General features: G+C 30.2%; 1 protein-coding gene and 1 pseudogene across 1 annotated transcript; both read left to right on the top strand.

The window, feature by feature from the left end:
• Window positions 1-6,207: 6,207 nt before the first annotated feature.
• Window positions 6,208-10,606, top strand: LOC123902968 (AT-hook motif nuclear-localized protein 1-like). Its single transcript, XM_045952811.1, has 6 exons — window positions 6,208-6,833; window positions 7,285-7,352; window positions 7,494-7,631; window positions 8,804-8,965; window positions 9,525-9,848; window positions 10,320-10,606. The coding sequence occupies exons 1-5, from the start codon at window positions 6,386-6,388 to the stop codon at window positions 9,840-9,842; spliced, it is 1,134 nt and encodes a 377-aa protein (XP_045808767.1). The 5' UTR covers window positions 6,208-6,385; the 3' UTR covers window positions 9,843-9,848; window positions 10,320-10,606.
• Window positions 10,607-12,745: 2,139 nt separating this feature from the next.
• Window positions 12,746-20,941, top strand: LOC123902967 (annotated as a pseudogene).
• The last annotated feature ends 217 nt before the right edge of the window (window positions 20,942-21,158 follow it).

Genomic DNA, 21,158 nt, shown 5'->3' with positions numbered 1-21,158 from the left:
CTATGGATCCTCATGCAATGTAAAACATGTATTACAAATATTATACCACTTTTGATCTTGTATATAAGCAAACTGTTTTATTTATTTATTTATAATATCCAATATATGCAAAATTCTACGACAATTAGTACTCACTCCATCCCAATTTATAAGCAGCAAAAATTATATCACACTTAATAAGAAAATCAAAACATAAGTGATTTAGAATTTTATTTTTGTCTTTTTCTTGAAATACGTTTCATGGGAAAATGTAAAAATAATTTTCATAATGAAGAAAATAAGAGTGAAAACAAATTGCCCCTTGAAGTATAGGGAAGAGACTTGCCCATGGAAATTTCTCTCTAAGTTAAGGCATTCCGCCGGACATGGCCGGTCCTCAGCCGATTTGCCCATGGAAATTTCTCTCTAATGTGCTAGAGAACACAACAAAACCAAATGAGGGTCTCTCACTTTCTTTTGCGCGAGCCCTAACACAATCTAATGATGTTTCGCTTGATCTCTTACGCAGGAATAGTGCGACCGTGGTGTGGATGCGTGTAAAAATAATTGTCACAGTCGTATGGTTATGAACAAGGGAGACAATCGTTAATATCTCGTGTTCTTGTCTTTAAACTAAATGGTATATGTGTAAGTTTAAGAGGGCAACCTAAAAGGTGGTGAATTATGTTTTAATACTTTTTCAGTTGTTTTAGAGATATTGTGTATTCCTTTATTTTCTTGAAAGTTATGATGAAGGTATGAACAATATGCAGAAAAATAAAAGAGAGAAGGGGAATAGAAAATGGACACAAGGGAATTATAGTGGTTCCCCTATTGGTACGTCCACTCCCTTCACACCCCGCGAAGGAATTCACTATGTTAGAATCTTTGTTACAAGCAATCATACCCCAAGACCCCCCTAACAATATTTCTAATATACAACACAAGATAACACCCTACTATCTTTAACAACAAGAATCTTCACCAAACCATATGGTGAAATTCTCATACAACACAAGATAACACCCCACTATCTTAAACAACAATTCTCAACAAAACTATGATGAGAATTTACAAACAAGTATTGAAGAAATAATATGTATGACTGTTATCAAACAAGTATATATTTTAGTGCTCAGAAACTTTTATGAATATGAAAATTATAGGCTAAGAAAAGTGATATTATTTTACTTAGAATTTTTGAGAATGTGAAAGTTCTTTTCAATTGTATTTATAGAGGCTAAGAAATATATTTATAGAGGCTTTTAGAAAATGTCCATGAAACAAGACAACTCTTCAAAAAATCTTATAATAAAAAGTTATGTTTAAAAATCATAATGTTTTAAATTCTGCCCAGGACATATTAAAACGGTTGTTACGTACAGGCGATGTAAAATGGTCTGTTTTCAAAATTCAAGCGTTGCATTGTTTTCAATTTACAAACAACAACAGATCCTTTTAAAATCGTTAACGACCGGACAGATTTAAAAAGTGCTGGCAGCTATTTTTCATAAAACAGCTTTTTATAATTTTAAAAGCTTGCTTCATATGGACTCTTATATTTAACTGTTCCAATAAAGAACAAAGGGGGTTTATATTATTTGATAATGATAGTGAAAATGTATACAAGAATTGATTGAGAAAATTGTTGATCCTCTTCTCAAGAATGGAAGAGTTGTATTATATTGGAGTGATATTGCTTACAGACTTCGTACAAAATAATTCTCTTAGTGCCATCTTGAGATTCCTCCCCTTGCTGATGTTTAGACATGAGGTATTTATAGGCAATTCAGCAAGATCTTTTTCTATCTGATAACCGTCTCACTTCTTTTCATCGTGTGAGTTATGGTGAGGTATGGAGATCATGTGCCTTCTTCCTAGTCAACCACTTCGCCAGTCATGCGATCATGTAGGTAGTGGGCAGTTTATCCATCATGTCTTTCCGCTCCTTCTTTAGATGCTTCCATTGAGCTTTGATGTATTGGGTCGTTCGTTATTGGGTCTGGCTAAGTATATCCTGGACCGTTGCCCAGTCCATTAACTTAGAAACTTATTTGTGAATAATTTTAAATTAATTTCTGAGTATTCTAAGTTATATAATTATTGAAAATGATAAATCAATAAGGACCATACTTACAATTATTTTAATTAATAAGCCTAAGATTTGGTCTTCATCTTGTTTCCTCGTGTTGAGCCTCCATAAGCTTTATTTTTTTGTGATGTGAGTTTGTTATCATAAAAAACACAGCCAAGTTCAAGAAGGAAATCTTATTCACAATCTCCCCCTTTTTGATGATGACAAATCACATCTTTTTGACATTGTTGCTCAATGAATCTCCCCCTATCTTGCATGTCTCCCCCTTTGTTTTGCAAATTAATATCCTCAAAAAAATTTAACCATAAAACACAAGCATACAACTATATACTCATTCTCCCCATTTTGACATCATCAAAAAGAAGAAAGAGTAGAATTCAAAGAATAATAAAATAAGGGAAATTATATACAATATATATTAAAAATACTTTTTTTTTTTACAATAAAAATACTTATCTTCTTCATAATGATTTGATGTCAATGTTGATATCAAAGTGTCAATCTTTCTCAAATCATTTTTTTATTTATTTTTTATTAGTCAAATGAAGCTTTAACCCTACCATATCATATGGTCTTGTATCTTAAAGAAACCAATCTTAATATGACAATTTTAGCATATGGTCTTCAAATACCTACAAAACAATTAATAATACTTTCTAGGTACCCATTTTTCTTTGGGTCCTCTTGGGTTAGTTCATTTCTTCATCCATATATACTCCCCATTAGGAACACCAATGTTCCTTACATAGCAAGCATTAAGAGTATGACCTTTTGTATTACAATAAAAGCAAGTAGGTCTAAGAACATGATTCTTTTTATTGACATAAAAATTATTTCTATCATAAGGTCTTTTATGATGATTTACAACATGCGCCTTATTGTTGAATTTATTGCAAGTAGCATTAACAAAGATATTGTGACTTGTACTTAATTTATCAAAATTGGAAAACCCAAGTCCACATTTATCATTTGAGAATCTTTGACTACTTAACACATTTTCTAAACCAATTTGACCTTTTTCATAGTTCTTTATCACTTGGTTTAATTCAACAATTTTAGACTCATGATCTTGACATTTATTACATGTAGAATTTTTGACTTCTTCTAATTCTACATTTGTGTCATTAGCCATATTTTCTAGTTTTAAAATAGTTTTTTTTGATTTGAATATTTTCTAGAAAGTTTAAAAAATTCTTCGTATAATTCATTAAAGGCTCTTTGTAAATCATTATCATAAGAAGAAGATTTACTACTAACCTCTTCATATTCATCATCGGAATGGTGTGATGCCATTAATGCAAGATTTGCATATTCTTTGCTCTCCGAGTCGGATGATGAACTTATCTCATTGTCATCCCATGCAATGTAGGCCTTCTTTAGTTTAAATTATTTCTTTCCTTTGTGGCCACTTTTCTTTTGAAGAGTTGGACAATCTGATTTTCATGTGACCTTGTTTTCCCCATTCAAAGCATGTGAAATTTTGTCTTGAAGTGGATTCACCATTAAATTTCTTTCCTTGATCAAGTTTCTTAATTTTTTCTCTTTTCAAGAAATTTCTAAATTTCTTGACAAGTACTTCTATATCTTCATCATCTTTTTCACTTTGAGGCTCTTCATCATCACTATCATAATCTCTTGCTTTAATTTTTAATGCAAGTGATCTAACTTTATGTTCACGCCCTTCATGTCTTTCCAATTGATCAAGTTTCATTTCATGCTCTTGCAATTTTCCAAACAATGCCGCCAATGACATTTTTGATAGGCTTTTCTTTTCTGAAATGGCCGTCACTTTTGGTTGCCATGCTCTTGTTAATGATCTAAGGACTTTTAAATTTAATTCATCATCTGTGAAGGTTTTTCCAAGCGCCATCAAATGATTTCTCAAATGTGAAAATCTCTTTTGTAAATCAAGTATTATTTCACCGGGTTGCATTCTAAACATTTCATATTCTTGTGATAAAGTGTTTAATTTTGATTTTTTCATATTCTCTTTTGTTATTTTACATTGGGATACCCGAAAAGAATTCACCCATCTCTAGGGCTGATTGAAGTAAGTTCTTTGTCTTCTTGTCAAAGAGCACTTTTTTCTTTATCATCATCGGTCCAAGATGATTTTACTTTTATTTCTACAATATTATTAACAATTGTTGTAGGAATGAATACACACACCATTCTCAACAACATCCCATATTTCTTCTCCTTGTGCTTCCAAAAATTCTTGCATGCGAATTTTCCAAAAATCATAGTGTTCATGGACTAAAAACATTGACGAAAAAAACTTCAGGGACTAAAAAGTGTGGAAAAAATCTTCAGGGGCTAAAATGAAAATTCTGGAAAATAATAGGGACCAAAAACATATTTAACCTTTTTTCTTTATTTATTATATTCCCATGATTTCAACACTTTTCAAAACAAATGAAAGTTTTAACCGATATAAATTTTACAAATGTTTTAACGGATATAAATTTTATACAATCCACTGTTGTATCGAAAGTTTATATCATATAGATCATTTGTGTAAAATTTCAAACAAATCCAAAAATCATTTGATATGCTATTGCGACACATAAAGATTAACGACATATAAAAAAAGACGCAAACCGTTAATTTTGATGTATTTCAATAACATATCAAATGACTTTGAATTTGTCTGAAGTTTTACATAAATGATCAATATGATATAAACTTTCAATCCACCGGTGGATTTTATAAAATTTATATCGGTTAAAAAGTTATTGAGAGGTGTAATATTTGATGTCAAACTAGTTGGTGTCATTTGATCCTGACCCTTGAAAATGATGTGTTCTTTTTTCATAACTTAAATGCACTTAACCAACTTTCTTAAATGGCGAGTCTTTTGTTTTATCTTTCTTAAATACTCCTTTTCGATCCTTTTTGTAAGAAAAAAAAAACTTGTCAAATTTTTGGTCTTATTTATTAGAAACATTAATCAATTTTTAAATATATAAGACATTAAATTTTATTTTTGCCATTATTTATTAAGAGATAGAATATTATGAATAAATAAGTCAATGAAATTAAAAGTAATTAATACAGAGATATTCATTAAATAAATTTAAATTAATAATAGTATTAAATAAAAATTTGTATTTCCAATAGTATTTTCTTGGTTTTGATGATTTATTGATTAATTAAGAGATAGAATATTAAGAATAAATAAGTCAATGAAATTGAAAGTAATTAATACAGAGATATTCATAAAATAAATTTAAATTAATAATAGTATTAAATAAAAATTTGTATTTCCAACATATTTTCTTGGTTTTGATGATTTATTCCGTCCAAAAATATAAGAGCTAATTTGAATAATGCACGTATGCTAACGCATAATTTTGATCACTAATATATTTAATTTTCTATTAGTAAAGATTATAAAAACTTGATATTTTGAAAATACACATCAAAACAAATCAAACAATATCTTATATGTTAATATTTATATCTGTATATTATTAAAAAAGTATGGTCAAAACAAGATAAATGAATTGTATCATTTTGTCAGAGTAACTCTTATATTTTGGGACGAAGGGAGTATGTTTCTTTTAAAAATGAACGGAGAGAGTATAAGATCAGAGAGTACTCCAACCGCCTCATTTTATGTATTTGAAAAGTATCTCAAAAATTAAATAATAGTAAGATATCTTGTAAAAGAAAACATAATAGAAAGATATGATAAAATATAAATATAAAATTATCTTCATAAACTTAAATCAGATGGTAGGACGTTACATCTTATATACTTTTTTTTTCTTGGTCAAGACATCTTATATACTTCTAACCATTAGACTACCTAAAAAATATATTGATATAAGATTACTAATAAAATAAAATAAAAAATTAGTAACATATTAATTTTTTTGACTTAATTAGTAAAATGGTCCTTAAAGACATTTTTGGTTTCACATTGGTCCCTTAAGAAAAAAAGGTCTGAATAATCCCTTAAAAACATATTTATTAATCAGTTTGGTCTATATGAAACTGTCTTTAAGTGATTATTTTACTGATTAATTATTTTTTAAGGCAATTACTAACATATTTTATTATTAGTAGTAATAATTTGATAATTTGATATTTCTACCTACAAAAGGTTAAAAAGAGAAAAAGGCTACACTACCCTCTCCCCTACTACTTGTACTACTTACTCCTTCTATGTGTGGCGCCATTTGAATACTCTTCTTTGTTCAAATCATACTTCACCCTTCACTTTCCCCACCTTCTAAACTTCCCATTTCTAGAAACAAACACAAACACACGAACAAAACAAAACTCTTCATACCCTTTTTCATCACCATGGAACAAGAAACTATCCACAACAACAACAACAATGTTTCTTCTACAGAGTCAACTCAACAATTAGTTTCAAACCCATTTCCTCAACTAATGAACATGAACATGAACACAAGTCTTGTCAACACTGTTGTTACTACTACTGGAACAACACCAATGGTTCCTCCAGTAACATCAACAGTACCAACAACAACAACAACAGTAACACCAACAGGAAACAACAGTGGTGGAGGAAGTTTAGATTTGTTTGGTAAAAAGAAAAGAGGTAGACCAAGAAAATATGATGCAGATGGAAACCTAAATCCAAGTTACAAGAAAGAAAAACCACCAACATTAACTGCTCCAACATCACCACCACCAGGATTCACTTTGTCCACAAATGATTTTTCCTCAAAAAAGGGTCGTGGTAAACCAACTGGGTTTGGAAATTACCAAATCCTTTCTTCTTTTGGTTAGTATTGTAATTTAAAAAAAAAACCCATTTTTTATTTCTTCTATTTCTTGACAATGGAATCTTAAAGTGTTGAACTTTTATTCAAAATGCTTGATGGGTTGTGTTTTGATTTTTCATCTTTTGATTTATTAGGTTTAAATCTCTGTTCTAATTCTAATTGAATTTTTTAGCCCTAATTATGTTTTTACCTTTTATATTAGTTTTTTTTCTTCTTGTAATGGCTAAATAGTGAGTTAGGGTTCAAGGTCGGTGAGAAAGTTAGAAACTTTACTTTTGTTTTTTGGTCACGAATCTGAACTTTACCTTTTTGTATGTATGTATGTTTTTTATTTTTAAATAAGATTATAAAAATGTGTTCTTTTTCTGAAATGATTATTTTGGGTTTCTAATTTTTGATTTTGAAAATTGGTATCTTGTTGAGTATTTTTCTGTGTTGTAATATTTGAAGGTGAAGTGTTTGCAAGCACAGCTGCTGTGGATTTTACACCACATGTAGTCACAGTTTATACAGGAGAGGTAATATTATTGGTCTTACATAATCAAGTTTTTGCATTCCTTTTTATGATGTAATGTATAAATTTCTTGAATTTTTTTAACAGATCTATATGATTTGGTAAAGTTATATTATATAAAGATGTTATTTTTGTCACTTTGTAGGATGTTGGTGGAAAGATCTTGTCATTTGCACTGAAGAGTCCAAGAGGAGGAATATGCATTCTTTCTGCCAATGGTGCTATCTCTAAAGTTGCATTACGTCAACTTGGTTCTTCTGGTGGTGACATTTTGACTTATGAGGTATTGTTCTTTTGAATCTAACATCTCTGTTTATTCATTGAACAATCTTATGGACTATCTATTTATGTTTTCTGCTTAGTATAGAATATGGATATGGCCCATATATGTCAGATAATCTAATCTATGTTTGTCTCTACTTGAAGAGTTGGACAAAGTTTCTTTCTTATTGATTAGCTCAATAATGTTTATTCCATCATGAGATTAGTTAAAGTATATGAGATCTAACTCTAATAATGGGGAAGTTGGATTAAATACTTAACCTTGGTGCTTGAAATTGTGGATAAATATCAACTTGATTCCCTCACATTATCAATATTCTAAAATCATCAACCAAGGCATGAGCTCAAGTGGTTAATGAGCTACTCTTAGGACGAATTGTTCGGGAGAACCCGAGTTCGATTTCTGGTGGGAATAATTCTTGGCCAGACTTTACTTACTTCGCGGCCGAACTTTGGATTACCAGGGGCCCTTCCACTGGTAACCAGAGGGTTAACACCAAAAAAATATTCTAAAATGATCATGAAATTGCAAAATGTTAATCAAGTTCGTTCCTTTGTCTGAATCTGTTATCAAATGCATCCATGACATTATTCACTTAGTTTCAAATTGATTCACGATATTACCAACTTAATGTCATTCTAGTCTTACAAATACTAATGCAGGACAAATTTGATTAAATTTTGCAAATTCAAGGATCTTTTTGAAATATTTATAATGTGAGGGATTAGGTTGATATAAGTTACTTCCAAAAAGCAATGGTAAAGCTTCCCTGAGACATTGTCCACTAGCTAGAGAAATTGCCACTCATGTATTAAAAAACTAAAAGATTATTACTTACAAGCTTCATCAAGTAAAGTCTTCTATGTCTTGTAACAGAGAAAAAGTAAAGTCTTCTATGTCTTGTAACAGAGAAAAAAATGCATATGGACATTCTTATAGATTTAGTACACGTTGTTGTTATTGTGAAGCATTTATGGTATGCATTATTTATCTGGAAACAATTATCACTATACTTTTTTTGAAGATTGTTTCTGTGGTCAATGTCATGTGATTATCTGCTGTTTTTGCAGTTTTCCAGTAATAAAGGATACCTTTTTTTCATATACATGCTATTATTGTAATTGATTTATTTATTTAATGCTTGAACATTTTAGTGTGCTGTTTACTTTCAGGGTCGATTTGAGATTTTATCTTTGTCTGGATCATACACGGTTTCTGACAATAGTGGCATGAAAACTCGAGAGGGTGGATTGAGTGTCTCACTAGCTGGTCCTGATGGTCGAGTGATCGGAGGCGCTGTTGCTGGTCTTCTTACAGCTGCTGGCCCCATCCAAGTATGATATTTTCTTACAATTGCATAATACTTCGGTATGATTAATTCTCAGTTCATTCTTACTGATAGAATTTGACTGCAAGTGGCAACGAGGTGATAATTTCAAGTTGCAACTAGTGTAGTGAGTTTGGAAGTTAGAATTGGATAAACACAAACAAAAGTTGACTTATGAATACAGTTTATGGCATGTTCATAAGCTGTTTTCAACTTGTTTCCATAATCTTTATGATAAGTGCATATGCTATAAGCTATGAAGCACATACACGGACACCGGACATGACACGTCGACACCGATAATAATTTGAAAAAATGACATAATTAAGTGTAATCATAAGTGTCGGTGTCGTGTCGGTCAGACACCGACACATGTCCGACACAGAAAAAGGCTACTCTAAGGAGTGTCCGTGCTTCATAAGCGCTTAATTAAGTCTTTTATCCAAATGGGGCTTTAGTAATAAGATTGATAATCTTCTTAACACATTCTTGGTCTCTCTATTCTCCATGATTTTATGATGCATTCATATTCTTCAAATCGAAATTTATTTAGAGATGGTTTTCAGATTATAGTGGGGAGTTTCATGACAAATGGACATGGTTACAACAAGACCCTTAAAAGGAAATACCAACGCGAACAAACAGTAGTCTCTCCAACTTCAACTGGCCCAGAAACAATGACAGCAGCAAGACCTATCTCACAAGCTAATACTCGTGGTGAAAACTTTATGATACCTATTATGTCTCATCAGTTACAAGATCAAATCCAGAGAGAATGTGCAAGTGTTTCAACTGATCCTGATGCTGCCAATTGGAATGGTTCTGATGAATTTTCAGATCAAAGGACATCCCCTGACATCAATATTTCTTTGGCTGATGAATAGAGAAAGGTTTTGGATACTGTTTTGTCTTATCACATGATGTTTCATGTTTCACTACCATGTCAATAATATGATAGCTTTTAGGGTAGAGAAGTGTCTTCTATAGTTCTATATGGTCTATGGTTGACCGATGTTTGAATATTGTTCTACATTCTACCAACTACTCGTCATCGCGATCGAGAATGAGATGACGCCTAATCGGTGTCAGTCTTGCAAAACAAAGAAAACAAATACTATTAGTGTTTCAAATATTTGTTTTTCTTTTGTTTTGGTCAAATGAACATCGATTAGGCGTCTCTCAGTTGTAAGAACGTGAAACTCTCTAAACTTCTACTTAAGTTGTCGGCGTTAGTCATTGTTGAAGTTTTCAGCGACTTTCAAGTATCAGTTCACTATAGACCACATGAGACATTTTGCCGTCCATTAATCGCCCAATAATATTCCTACATCTTTTAATCATATTTTTTTTAATGATTTCAGGTTATGCAGAGGCTGACATGGTAACTGAATGAAACTAACAGTGGAACAATATCATGACAACTAGGCTATTTGACATAATGTACAGTTGTCAGAAATTAGAAAGAATTATTTTTATTATTATTATTATTATTATGGCCTTTGATATTTTTGATCTTATAATTTGTGTTGAGAACTTACAAGTTTTCTCTTTGTTTTCTTCTAGAAGTTGGATTTAGCTAGGTGGATGGGAATGGATTATTATTATCAAAGTTATTTTAAGCTATTTTGTTGGGATTGTTTCAGTCAAATTTCTTATGTTATTATTTATTTTTCCTCATTTTTGCATATTTAAGCGCTACTCTGCAAATTTCCTAGCTTATATTGACGATTTATCAAACAGTTTTTTTTTACTAAGATTTATCAAACAGTTGGAATGCAAGGATTTTGAAATTCAATTAAGGAAAATGTTAACATATACCATAAGGGTACATGTTAAGAAAATACTAATGTAGTATTATATTTTTTGAAACTTGTGTATTTTACTTTTTAAACAATGTTAACATGACCCTTCAATTAATTATTAGATTTTGAATCAAGCTTCATTTAATTTCATTTGTGGTGATTTAAATGCAATTAAAACAAATTACTTTTCCTATTTTATTACTATTATTCAAATCTTAATTTCTTAAATTGTATCCTAATTAAAATATTGAACGGAAAGGAAAGGGCAAGGAAGAAGTAAAAGGAATAGACCGTCCACATTGCAGAGACATCAGTATCCAAGTCCCACATCCCACCAATCTCTATCGATTTCAGTGTACTTCCCACTCATAGAACAAGCATGTGTTACCAGAATTTTTGGCCAATAATCACTTTCACGATGAAAGATTCACCTTTTCAACCAAAGTGTTGATAGACACGGTTCCCATAACAAAGATTAGATCATTTCGGGAGTTGCAAATAGATCACACAACATCATGCCAAATTAACACTCAGCCTATCCTAAACTTCCTATGCACGTTAAGACCTAGAAAAGATGGAGTCAAGTGTCATTCCTTAAGATTAAGTAATCCTGCGATAGGCCCAAACCTAACCCTCAAGAAGAATGTCAAGAACCTTTTTCTTTTTCTTCCTAACGATTTTGATCTAGGGATATATGTCATTCCTTAATAGAATTTTTTTTTTTGTTGATAAAAGGAAACTGAATGATTTTGGTCCTTAATTGATAGAATAAAAATAAAAGGAAAGCATTAATTTTGACAAAGAGGGAATCATAAAAATAGTCAAGGAAAATGTGGTCTATGATTATTATTGAGAAAAAACTAAAAATGAACACAGAAAATTTGTAGCGATCAAAGTTTGAAAAAAATATATTTAGAGGACTAAAAAAGTGTCTTTAGTAGTCTTTTATTTTTTTTTCCCTTTTTTTGAACAATCTTTACTTACATTTTCTGACATATATATCAAAGGTGAATTTTTATTGTCTATATACTATATTTTATAAGGGGAGATTACACCAATACCTTTTATGATAGAATTGATGATCGATTGCTTAAAAAAAAAAAGAAGTTGATGGTCGAACTCATAACTTCTAACGCACTACATAAAATTCTCATCGCTAAACTAAGGTACCGTTTCACCTATATTTTTTTTCATTTCTTTTTTTTTCCTTAGAAGTAAGAAGCTAGACCAAACAACAATTTTTAAAAGCTCTAGTAAAAAAAATAGCTTATATATTTTAAGAAAAATTATAATATATTATTAAACATATCTTTTAACCATATTATAACAATAATAATAAAAAAAAAACTTTTAACCTTTTTTTTTAATTAAAAAAGTAAGATTTACCAAACAACTTAAATTTTAGTTTTAAAGTTATTATTTCTAGCTTTATGGTTAAAATAACTTCTATACCTAAAAAAACCTGGGTCAAACAGTACTTAAATCTAGTGGCTTACTTGAATACTCTTTTTTGGGTGTAAATCGGGTATCCTTTGCGCGCAATTGCAGATATTAATCCATCGAGCTTTGTGGAACCCAAATGAGTGGCAAACTCTCCCTAAGAATTTTAACACTACTGCATGTCCAAGACACAGATCGAACTCAAGACCTTGGTTAAGTTAGAAGAGATCCGCGCCAATTAGTCAATCACCAACACATTTTGGTCACGCTAACTCTTGTAGCTGCAACAGTTAGGAGGGTTTTGAGGCAGAGTGCATCAGTACCCACTATAAAATGCAAACACTTCCCAACAGAGAGAACAAAGCAACATAAACATAGCACTCTCTCACTGTCAGAGTGCCATATAGCTCTTACAAAACTCATTCTCTCTCTCTCTCTCTCTCTCTCTCTCTCTCTCTCTCTCTCTCTCTCTCTCTCACTTCATTCCATTCATTTGAATTGCCATTGCTCTGTTTTGTGCTCTGTTCTGCATCTATTTCTTTTCATTAAGGAACCATAACTTGTTTCAACTTTCAGATAAATCAGAAACATGCTTGCATTACCTTGTTTGAATGATTCTTGAAACAAAAACAAAATTACACCATTTTTTTAACCAAAGTTTGTCAATTAATTCAACCCCATTTCATTTCAACCAAGTGGGTCATTATCCTTCCTATTTGTGATATTAAAAATAAAAAATAAAAAATTGAAGTAAAAAAATGGATGCTTTTCAAGACGCTAGGGACAGACTTAGTATACAATTTGAGTTTGTTTGGAGACAAATCAGAGAACCATTGATCGTGCCATTACTCAGAATTGCAGTGTTTTTGTGCCTAGGCATGTCATTGATGATGTTGGTTGAAAGAGTTTACATGGGAATTGTGATTTGTTTGGTGAAGTTGTTTGGTAAAAAACCAGAGAAACGTTATAAATATGAGACTTTTAAGGAAGATGTTGAGTTGGGAAACTCTAATTACCCAATGGTTCTTATTCAAGTTCCAATGTATAATGAAAGAGAGGTGAATTTTCAATGCTGATTTTTACAAAATTTTAATGTTATGTTTATTCTCTCTTTGAATTTGACATTTATATATGGTTGTAATTCTAAATGCAGGTTTATCAATTATCAATTGGTGCTGCATGTGGACTCTCATGGCCTTCTCATAGAATCATCGTACAAATTCTTGATGATTCAACTGATCCAACCATCAAGGTATCTATATGCTACAATATTCATGTGCACTTTGTGTGTCTTAAATTACAGTTTGTGCACATTTAAAAAAACTCTTTACTGACGCAAAATCAAAGATGACAATATGAAATGTGTTTAATTTCATCGATAAGTATTATAAAAGTTAAAATTGGAGCCCAAATTAGTGTTTTTTTTGGTCTCTAATATTAACATTAATTGAATGGTAATTTTCGCGCCCCCGAAATACCTCGGTCATGGGGCGCAAAAGTTGGGCTTGAACTAACAATATTGTCACTCGCTACTTAGAGTGCGAACTTACTTAGAATGCAAACTAAAATACATTTTGCTATTTAATGTGAATTTATATTTGTTTATGTGTATAATTTACTTCCTTATTTACATCTATACATAAATGATTTGCTTAAAAAAGATTAGGAAGGTATTGAATTTTCTATAAATGGAAAAGATACAGATATAATTACAAATTACAAATATTAATTATAAATATTCTATGTAATCTATCAATATTAATACAATTTAATTCATTATATTGCTGCCTATAAGATAAAGGGGACAAAAAAATTAATTTTTATATGGTGAACTAGTTCGCATCATAGAATGGAAATGTGATTTTTCAATTTTTGCAATTTTCCACACTCATGAGACAGCTAGCGAACAACGGTGTTTTAATTTTGCTAATTTATACACTCGCTTTTTACGTAGAGAGGTTGGTAAATTGGGAATACCAGATAAATTGAGAAGTAGATCTCAGTAACATTTTCAAGTAGTAGGGTAAATCATATGACTAAGGAGGGTGTATTGGATTGAGATTTCATGGGATTTTAAAAGATTTTTTTATGACAAAAAAATCTTGAGGTATTCAATCAAGACTTTTACAAAAGTTAAATAAATCTTGTGGTATTCAATTAAGACAAACATGATTTTTTTTTCAGGGCAATAAAATCCGTTGGTATTCAATTGAGATTTGGTACTACTTTTAAAATGTCTACTGGTATTCAAAAGTCTACCGATTTTGATGGATTCTTCTATGGAATGGATTTTGAGAGACTTTTTAGTTGAAAATACACTTGATAGACTTTTTCAACAATCTCACCAAAAGCCTTGAGACTTTTTTGAAATCTCCAAGACTTTTTATTTTCATCATCACTGTATCAAATTTTTTTTTTCTTTATTTTTTCATAGTTCATCATCACTGCACTCCTTCTTCTTTTCTTTGTTCACTTGTTCAAGAATCTCACCAAAAGACTTGAGACTTTTTCAAACTCTCCAAGATTTTTTACTTTCATCATCATTATATCAGTTCTTCTTCTTCTTCTTCTTCTTTTATCAAATATGTTTTTTTGCAAAAAAATATTTTAACAAATTCTACATCTTTTTTACAAACTTTTGATTCAATACAACTTTTTACGGCAAATTTTTTTTCGTTACCTTCATCTGCTTCTTTTCCCATCAATGGTGATAATGGTTTTTATTTGTGATTAGAAACATATACGTGAAAAAAATGTAAGGCTTTTTTTTTGTTTAAAAATTTGGATTCCCAAAAAAATATAATTTCTTTTATTAAAATTTATTGATTCTTTTAAAATTTGCCTAATATACAAAAGTTTCTTAATATATAAAGTATTATGAAATCTTGATTGTAAAAAGTTTTTTGAAAAAAATCTCTCAAAATCCATTCAAATCATGTGTTAAAAATCTTGATTGTAAAAAAGTCTCTGTAAAAAAGTCTTTAAAATCTCACAAAATCAATATAGTCCAACAAAATCTCATAAAATCATCAAGACTTTTTTTGCCAAAATTGTCTCATGAAATCCCAATCCAATACACCCCCCTAATAATGGGGTTAAGTTTATATTAAAGGTAATTGTGGAAAGTGATATTATTTTTTTTTTTTTTGTTGCAGGAGTTGGTACAGGTAGAATGCCTAAGATGGAGAAGCAAAGGAGTGAACATAAAGTATGAAGTTAGGGACAACAGAAATGGGTATAAAGCAGGTGCTCTAAAGGAGGGAATGAAACATAGCTATGTCAAACAATGTGATTATGTTGCCATCTTTGATGCTGATTTTCAACCACAACCTGATTTTCTTTGTCAAACCATCCCTTTCCTTGTTAATAATTCTGAAATTGGTCTTGTTCAAGCACGTTGGAAATTTGGTAATTTCTTTCTCTTCTTTTCTTTTCTTTTCTGAATCAACTAATCTTAACAACATTGACAAATTTAACAAAATTACATTAATTGTGATTATAGTCTCACGACATCAACGCTGAACGCATGTCTGCTGTAAATTTTTCGGATGAGAGATTAACATTAACATTGTTGATATGAAATTAATCATTAGAAAATCTTGGACTAAAATCACGGTAATATACCGTGATTGTTGTGGTGTTATAATTGTACATGGACACCTTTTTATCGTACACCGTTTAATTACATGCAAAAAAAATATGATGAATTTTAAGGTTTTTTTCTTTCTAATTTATCCTTTTACGATTTGAGACTATTTATCCATCAACTGATAAGAAGAAGTAATGCAAATTCACATATGCAAATTCAAAAGTTTGTTATTAATTAGTTGTGGATACCACATGCAAATTCACTTACGTGGTTTGTTTTCATTAATTGATGAATAATTATTTTCAAATTATGAATAAGTACAGTAGGTCTCACCTTTTAATTTTTTGTTAAGTAGATAGTCGATATACTAATAAAATTATATTTAACTCATTTACAAAATTAACCACAATTTTCAATGTAATCTAAATTAATCAACTACACAACAAAATTAACTAAATTTTTGCACGTGATTAACCACTAACCAAGTGTTATAAGTGTTCAAAAAATGGGTGTCCATACTCCATAGTCCATATAACATTTTTGTAAAAGAAAAAACTGTAGGTAGTTTTTGATTGGGGTTGAGGTAGGTTCCACTTAGTGCTTGAATTGAATGACTAGTATTATTTTATTCTTTTCTACGTTTGTTTGTTTTCTACTCCCTCCCGTCCTTTTTATAAGAAACAATTTGGAAAAAAAAATTGATCCTTTTTATAAGAAACAATCATTAAATTTATTCTTACAATTCCATTTTTATCCTTATTAAATTGTATCCATTCCAAAGTTATGCATTAATTAGAGTGATATATTCCCTAAGGATAAATTAATACACCAAGGTTAGTTTTGGAATAGATTGTAAAATTTTAGAATTTTCATTAAGAAAGATAAGGTTTCTTGGTATGTGTGTTTTTTCCAAATTGTTCCTTATAATAAGGACCGGAGGGAGTATAATATAATAAAGGAGTTAGGTTCATCTCCATTTTCAAATTTTTCCATTTATTTTATTATTATATAGTTTTGGGAATATAAATGCAAAAGAATGACATTAAATGAGTTCAAAAATCTTTCATACATCCTAAAATATTTAAAAATTTTGGTAATAAAAAAAATGGAAATAATAAGAAACAGAGAGGATCCCAACTTCTAACAAAGTACAATTTTTTTTATTTTGAACACAGTTTTTCATGAGAAGTCATCGTCACACTATAAATAAACTGATAGTTGATTAAATAATGGTCGTATTTATGGTTGGAGTTGGTTTCCAGTTACTGTTTATAAACCTATTAGTAATGAGTCATGAATTAATATTCGTACTGTACTGCAAAATGATTCCTAATTAGTAGTAGTAATTAAATTTCATGGCAGCAAGGTTGTTGCGTTAATTAAATTATTAACAATGTGTTTTTTGTCCCTTTTGTTTCTAGTGAATGCGGATGAATGTTTAATGACAAGAATGCAAGAGATGTCACTTGATTATCATTTTACAGTGGAACAAGAAGTGGGCTCTTCCACTTATGCCTTCTTTGGTTTCAATGGTAATTAATCAACTAAAACAATTTCATCAATTTTCTTTTTAAATTAGATTAATAGATTTTAAATAGTGCATACATTAATAATGGAAGTTATATATAAGTTCATATTGTCTAGTGGGCATAGTTTTAATTTTGACATGTTTCGCTGCTCTCGTGTAGAATTGATTTTATCTCTAAAATTTATTCTAACTTGAAGTTTGAAGTTGGAGCTTTTGTTCTAGAATTAATTTTTATAGCACAATTTATTCCATATGGATCCTCGGCTGCAAAGACCAATGCTGCCATTCCTGCTGCAATACCTTAGCCGTACGATCAATGTTCCGCTTTCTTATATATAGCATTGGATGCAAACATCATTACATCATTAAATAGTGGTCACCGCTAAAGCAAGAAGTTATTAATATTAAAAAAAAATATAGCTTATCAAATTTTTGTGTAGTTCCATAAAATAAAATATTTTGCGTAGTTTTATATTACTATATCCATTCCCAATTATAAGATACTGTTTGATCACTAATATATTTAATTTTCTATTAGTAAAAATTATAAAAGTTTAATATTTTGAAAATACTCATCAAAACAAATTGAACAAAGATCTTATATGCTGTCTGTTTCCCAAGTAGTCAATTGGTTGAGGAGTCACTTTGCAACTTAGAGGTACTTGGTTCGAAACTTGACATTAGCAAAAAAAGATCTTATATGTTAATATTTACATTTATATATTATTAAAAAAAATACGGTCAAAACAAGGTAAATGAATAGTATATTTTTGTCAAACACGGTCTTATAATTAGGGACAGAGGTAGTATAATTTTCACTAGTTTAAAGATCTGTGCATTCGCACGGTTCTATTGACTTTTATTCAATATTTGAGTTTGTCACTATACCATTAAGTTAGCACGTGCTAGCACGGGGTTATTTTCTTTTTTAATATTATTTATGTGTTTATTTTGATATATTATTTGAGTAATTTGGTTTAAAATTCTACGATAAAATTAAGATAGGTTTTGCATGATACAGGTTTAACAATGTTACATGATATAGCGAGATGAAAACTATTATTTCGCTTCCCGTTCTACACTAGTAGAAGATAGATTATTTCTCTTATTTTCATCATCGGGACTATATAGTTACCTATAAATATAAAACGATTATAAACTCGATTCTCAAATGAAAATTTAATTAGTCAATAATCATTTTTATCAGTGGGGTGGAAAGCGAAAATGAAAATTATAATATTTTTTTGGGTAAGGAAATGAAAATTATAATATAAAACTACGCAAAATATTTTATTTATGGAACTACACAAAAATTTGATAAGCTATGTTTTTTTTTTTTAATATTAATAACTTCTTGCTTTAGCGGTGACCACTATTTAATGATGTAATGATGTTTGCATCCAATGCTATATATAAGAAAGCGGAACATTGATCTGGCGGCTAAGGTATTGCAGCAGGAATGGCAGCATTGGTCTTTGCAGCCGAGGATCCATATTGCAATTTATTACGCAACTCACTCTCACTCATGCATGATTCTATCTAAGCATATAGGAGTAAGTTCATATTGTTTAGTGGGCAGAGTTCTAATTTAAGGTTGTAGTCGTAGTTGTCGTTACTCCGCAAACCTCGACATCACAATAAAATGTAAAAAAATGTGGCTGATAAACTGCTGCAATTGTGGTTGCGATACTGTTGCAAGATACCTCTATCTTTTTATATATAAATGATGTCCTTGACACAGGGACTGCGGGCGTATGGAGAATTTCAGCATTGAATGAAGCTGGTGGATGGAAAGATAGGACCACAGTAGAAGATATGGACTTGGCTGTACGTGCTAGTCTCAAAGGATGGAAATTCTTATACCTCTCCAATTTACAGGTTTTATTTTCTTAATTCAATCTCAAAATTAATCATATCTCTTTACATTGTTACGAAAATTTAATGTGAAGTAGTGTGACATTATGTTTTGTTTCATAATACATGATTTTCTTGATATATGGTATGTATTGGTCTATAGGTTAAAAATGAATTGCCGAGTACTTTAAAGGCCTATAGGTACCAACAACATCGATGGACATGTGGGCCAGCTAATCTTTTCAGAAAAATGATTAGGGAGATTATCACAAACAAGGTAATTAGTTGATCCCTTGAGTAAATTGAGTGGTTATGATTTAATATATATTATATAAATTCATGTATTTAATTTGTTAATTTGTTTATTGCAGAAAGTTTCTTTGTCCAAGAAGATATATGTTGTTTACAGTTTTTTCTTTGTTCGGAAGATTGTGGCACACATAAATACATTTGTGTTCTATTGCATTGTGTTACCTGCAACTGTTGTATTGCCTGAGGTTGTGGTCCCTAAATGGGGAGCTGTTTATATCCCTTCCATCATCACCCTTCTAAATGCTGTTGGAACTCCAAGGTCCTTTTTACTCAATTTTCTTCTATTTTCGTCACGTCAACTCTAAATGCACCAAGTTTGACAAAATCACGATGTTAAAGTTATAACGTGAACTTTTTTGGGTCAATCACAATATCAACAAGTCAAACTTACCATCGATTCTAGCTTACACAAGAAAATATATTTTTCTTTCAAATGTAACCATTTTTTTTTTGTAAATAATATTGTTTAATTTTAACAAACCAAAAGTGACACCAAGATGAGCTCTAGTGAAATGATAATAATATGAAACTGTTGCTTAATTGTCTTATAGGTATAAAACCTTAATAAGTATCGTAGCTCCATTCTTACAATCCAATTTCACAAACAAAAGTATTGGATATGTTCTTACAATCCAATTTCACAAACAAAAGTATAGTATATATAATCCATGGAGAAATACAATGAACTTGTTTTGAAATCAGAACCTTGTTGAAGTTAATTACTCAATGTTTTTCTCATTTTTCAGGTCACTCCATTTACTTGTCTTTTGGATCCTCTTTGAGAATACTATGTCTCTACATAGAACAAAGGCAACAATTATTGGTCTACTAGAGGCTAGTAGAGTGAATGAATGGATTGTCACTGAAAAACTTGGAGATGCTCTCAAGGGTAATAAAGCTATCGGTAAAGGACTAAAAAAGTTTCGATTTAGGATCGGAGACAGGTATAAAATGAGTAGAATATTACTCCATTCGGTATCAAATATAAGTAAAAAAAAAGTCTATAAGTTTCTTCCATATACTTTTTTGATTATATTTCAATAATTTTCTTTTGTTAGTGATATTTAAGTACTTACCTATATATTATATACTTTCTTGTGTTTGTGTTAAATTATTAGGATTCACATGTTAGAACTTCTTGTTGGATTCTACCTCATCTTCTGTGGTTGCTATGATCTTATGTATGGGAAAAATCACTTCTTCATATTCCTATACATCCAAGCATTTGCATTCTTCATTATGGCATTTGGATATATTGGCACATTTCTTCCCAACTCCTAGAAGAACTTGACATTAGCAATGCTTCAGTCATCAATTTCGGTTTTTGTGACTTAAATTTATATCTACTTGATATATATTGTAATTTCATGGCATGATTTGTTACACTAGAAAAACTAAAGTTTGTTTGTAGAAAAGAAGGAAAATATAAAGGGTTATTATTTAAGGTTCTGTAGGGATACATAGGAGCATTTGATTGGAAGATTGTTTTTAAGATTTTGTATTTTCTTTGATTTTTTTAAATACTTTTCATTCTTTTTTCTCTTTACATTGTATTAATTGTTTGAAGAAATAAACAACTTATATATGGAATAGATTATATAAAGTTTCATAATATTGGATCTCCTTTTTACATGTCTATTTCTATGTCTATATTATTTAAAATTTTATGGATATT

Source organism: Trifolium pratense, linkage group LG1 (assembly GCF_020283565.1).
Source record: "Trifolium pratense cultivar HEN17-A07 linkage group LG1, ARS_RC_1.1, whole genome shotgun sequence".
In the NCBI taxonomy this organism is placed as follows: Eukaryota; Viridiplantae; Streptophyta; class Magnoliopsida; order Fabales; family Fabaceae; genus Trifolium; species Trifolium pratense.
The sequence above is the reverse complement of the archived record's forward strand: the minus strand, read 5'-3'. Positions and strand labels throughout refer to the sequence as shown.